The 2,661-nt window shown below is 44.4% G+C and overlaps 1 protein-coding gene across 11 annotated transcripts in view; it reads right to left on the bottom strand.

Moving 5' to 3' along the window:
• Positions 1-1,258: 1,258 nt before the first annotated feature.
• Ten-a (tenascin accessory) overlaps positions 1,259-2,661 on the bottom strand; it is a 411,424-nt gene continuing 410,021 nt past the window's right edge. For all 11 annotated transcript variants that reach the window (XM_069499423.1, XM_069499424.1, XM_069499425.1 and 8 more), the window contains one exon: positions 1,259-2,643. In XM_069499423.1, coding sequence (XP_069355524.1) covers positions 1,652-2,643 — 992 coding nt within the window. In that variant the 3' untranslated portion in view covers positions 1,259-1,651. The remainder of the gene's footprint in view (positions 2,644-2,661) is intronic.

The raw sequence follows: 2,661 nt of genomic DNA, 5'->3' as shown, positions 1-2,661 counted from the left end.
TTATTTTCTTATACCGTTCCCTATAAACGCAGTAATATTGTAACCAACGACTTCCATGTGAACTACAAAGCATATTTTGTACATCCATTAGGTAGGTAATAGCGTAACACGTCATATAGGTACGAGTGACAGAGACAACGCTCTACAAAGCCAAAATGTCATTCCAAAGGTTGATGCACGTTACTTTCTGCTGCGTACTGTACGCACGCACGCATCTCCATTTCGATTGTAACTCTGTGACTGTTACTTTGAGACGGCCCCTATTTTTGATTAACATTTGATACAAACACGATTTCTATGCTCTGTCACTCACAGCCATCAAGTTATTATGATGGCTGTGATTACGTACCTATCGTTCCGCTTTGCAGTAACCCTTGTGCTATTCTAAAATTTTAGCGAATTTTAATCATTTGCCGAATCCCGATAGTGGAACCGTACCATAATTCAAAAGCTAGTGGCAGCTCGTAATTTTTTTTGTTTGGATTGGCCTATCCACGGAGAGAAGTTAGTATAGGACTCTCTCTGTTACGAAGTCCCACACAAATGACAAAGATAAAAAGTCAGTGGGCGTTAACCATTTTGAGTGGCCAACCAATTACAAACATGTTTTCAAAAAATAATTTTCAAAAACATTCGAAATTCAATTCGAAAACATAGTTTATTGGTTGCTGATTAAAAATGGTTAACGCCCACTGAGTTTTTTGTCTTTGTGTTACATTGTCCGACTGCACGTAAGCTGCGTCCATTCCAATAAAAACTTGCGTCGTGTGGTGATCGTTGCCGGTTGTCACACTTCCGTGAATAACACTGACTCAACGGGAAAAAATCCCACTTGGGTCACACTGGGATGAGTCACACTCACATCACTCTGTGTTCCAGTGTGACTCAAGAGGAATTTTTTGCCCTTTGGGTAACAGCATTACTCACGGGAGTATGACTCAACGGGAACAACCCATCGTTGCCTGCTGCTTTAATATTTTAAACGCAAATTTAAACCTTTAACAACGTACAGACTTTTACAGTGACAAATATATGGCGATTAATAACAATATGCCGAAATGGACGCACAACGTAAATTTTTATTGGAGTGGGACGGGGCTTTAAATCGCATGTCTGGTATAAGGGCTAAGGTCTAAGGTGATCATTATTAGACAATAATCGAAACTGGGTTATAAGTCATAACGTTGAGCCTCATTAAAAAATTTGAAATACCTATCTTAGTAGAAAATATTTGGGTTGTAAAATGTCAAACAACACATTGATTTGGTTAAAAAAGTATGCTTTTTTTATTATTCTTTCAAATAGTCTTCATCTAATTTTATAAGAACATTGGACACAATTGAAGCTTTTTACCGATAAATAAGTATAAATAATTTCATATTCACATAGATCGTCTTATTTATACATACAATACATTTATTTTATATCAGTCCTCTCAAAAGGTCCATTCTCTCCCTGCAAATTAAAATTTAATATTTACACAGCGATAGGGATTCGCATCTACGTACATACATACATCAACAATTAACAATTAATAGAGACTATTTACAAAATATATCTTCACACACGCACATATATACGTTCGTTCATCACCGTTCACACACATCGAATTTACATTCATACGATTTGGCATATGGATGGCGACACGTCACTAGCAGAGGCCGTCCCAGGCGAGCCACCACGGCGCGCGGCAGTCTTCGCGCTTCCGGCGCCGGCGCTCGGCGCGGTCCGCGCGCTTCTTGATGAAGCGCACGTTGTACGGGTCCTCGGCCAGTTCGGGGTAGCGCGCCACGTCGTGCACGTACTCGCCCTCGTAGCCCGCCGCCGAGCCCGCCTTCTGGATCTCGTCCAGCTCTGCCGCCGCCCAGTCCAGCGCGCCGCCCAGCCCCGCGCGCAGCGCCTCGCGCTCGCGGTGCCACGCCTTGCGCACGGCGGCCGCGCGCGCGTGGTGCAGCAGGCGCTGCCGCTCTCTCTCGGCGCTGGTGCCGTATCTCAAGTTAATTATGCTCGTTTGTCCGTGAATCTTTACATCGGCGTAAGAGCGGCCACCCTCGGCTACTTCGTGGAAGGTGACGTTTAATTTTCCTTGCATTCGCTTCAGTTGTTGTTTGTCGTCGGCTGCGCGCCAAGTATCTTCCTTAACGAAGTAAAATACATCTTGCTGGTCTCCATGAACTACGAAGGAGAAAGGCAGTAGATGGGATCTATTGAAGACGGACGTGTATACGTCTCGATATATGGCATTGGCAGAAGGAACTGTGCTTACTACTGCTCGCCCTCTTGAATTTCGGGAAATCAAAATTCCGCGTCCGAAAGGTGGCTCGGAGTCGGACCCGATTCGTTTTGGTGCAAGATTAAGACCATCGGTTTTTAGCGCAGACATGGCCGGTATAGAGAGGCTTCGGAAATCAGCAATCCTCTTGTTTGACATATGTGATAAAAATCCTGATTCGATCATGACGCTTGGCAGTAGCGACATCGCTGAAGGAAGACCTGGCCCGCCATCGACAGGTGCAGTGCCCCATACTGGGCGACCCCGAGGAATACTGGGTAATATAGAACCTCCAGGTAGTTCATCAGGGTAAAGTTGAGGCGCCAAGCTCTTTGTATCATAGCCTAGTAGTTTCAGCCAAGATAAGTGATCTGTAAAGAAATGGAATC

Source organism: Maniola hyperantus, chromosome 6, assembly GCF_902806685.2.
Source record: "Maniola hyperantus chromosome 6, iAphHyp1.2, whole genome shotgun sequence".
Classification (NCBI taxonomy): Eukaryota; Metazoa; Arthropoda; class Insecta; order Lepidoptera; family Nymphalidae; genus Maniola; species Maniola hyperantus.
Note: the sequence above shows the minus strand (reverse complement) of the source record. Positions and strands in the feature narration are given on the sequence as shown.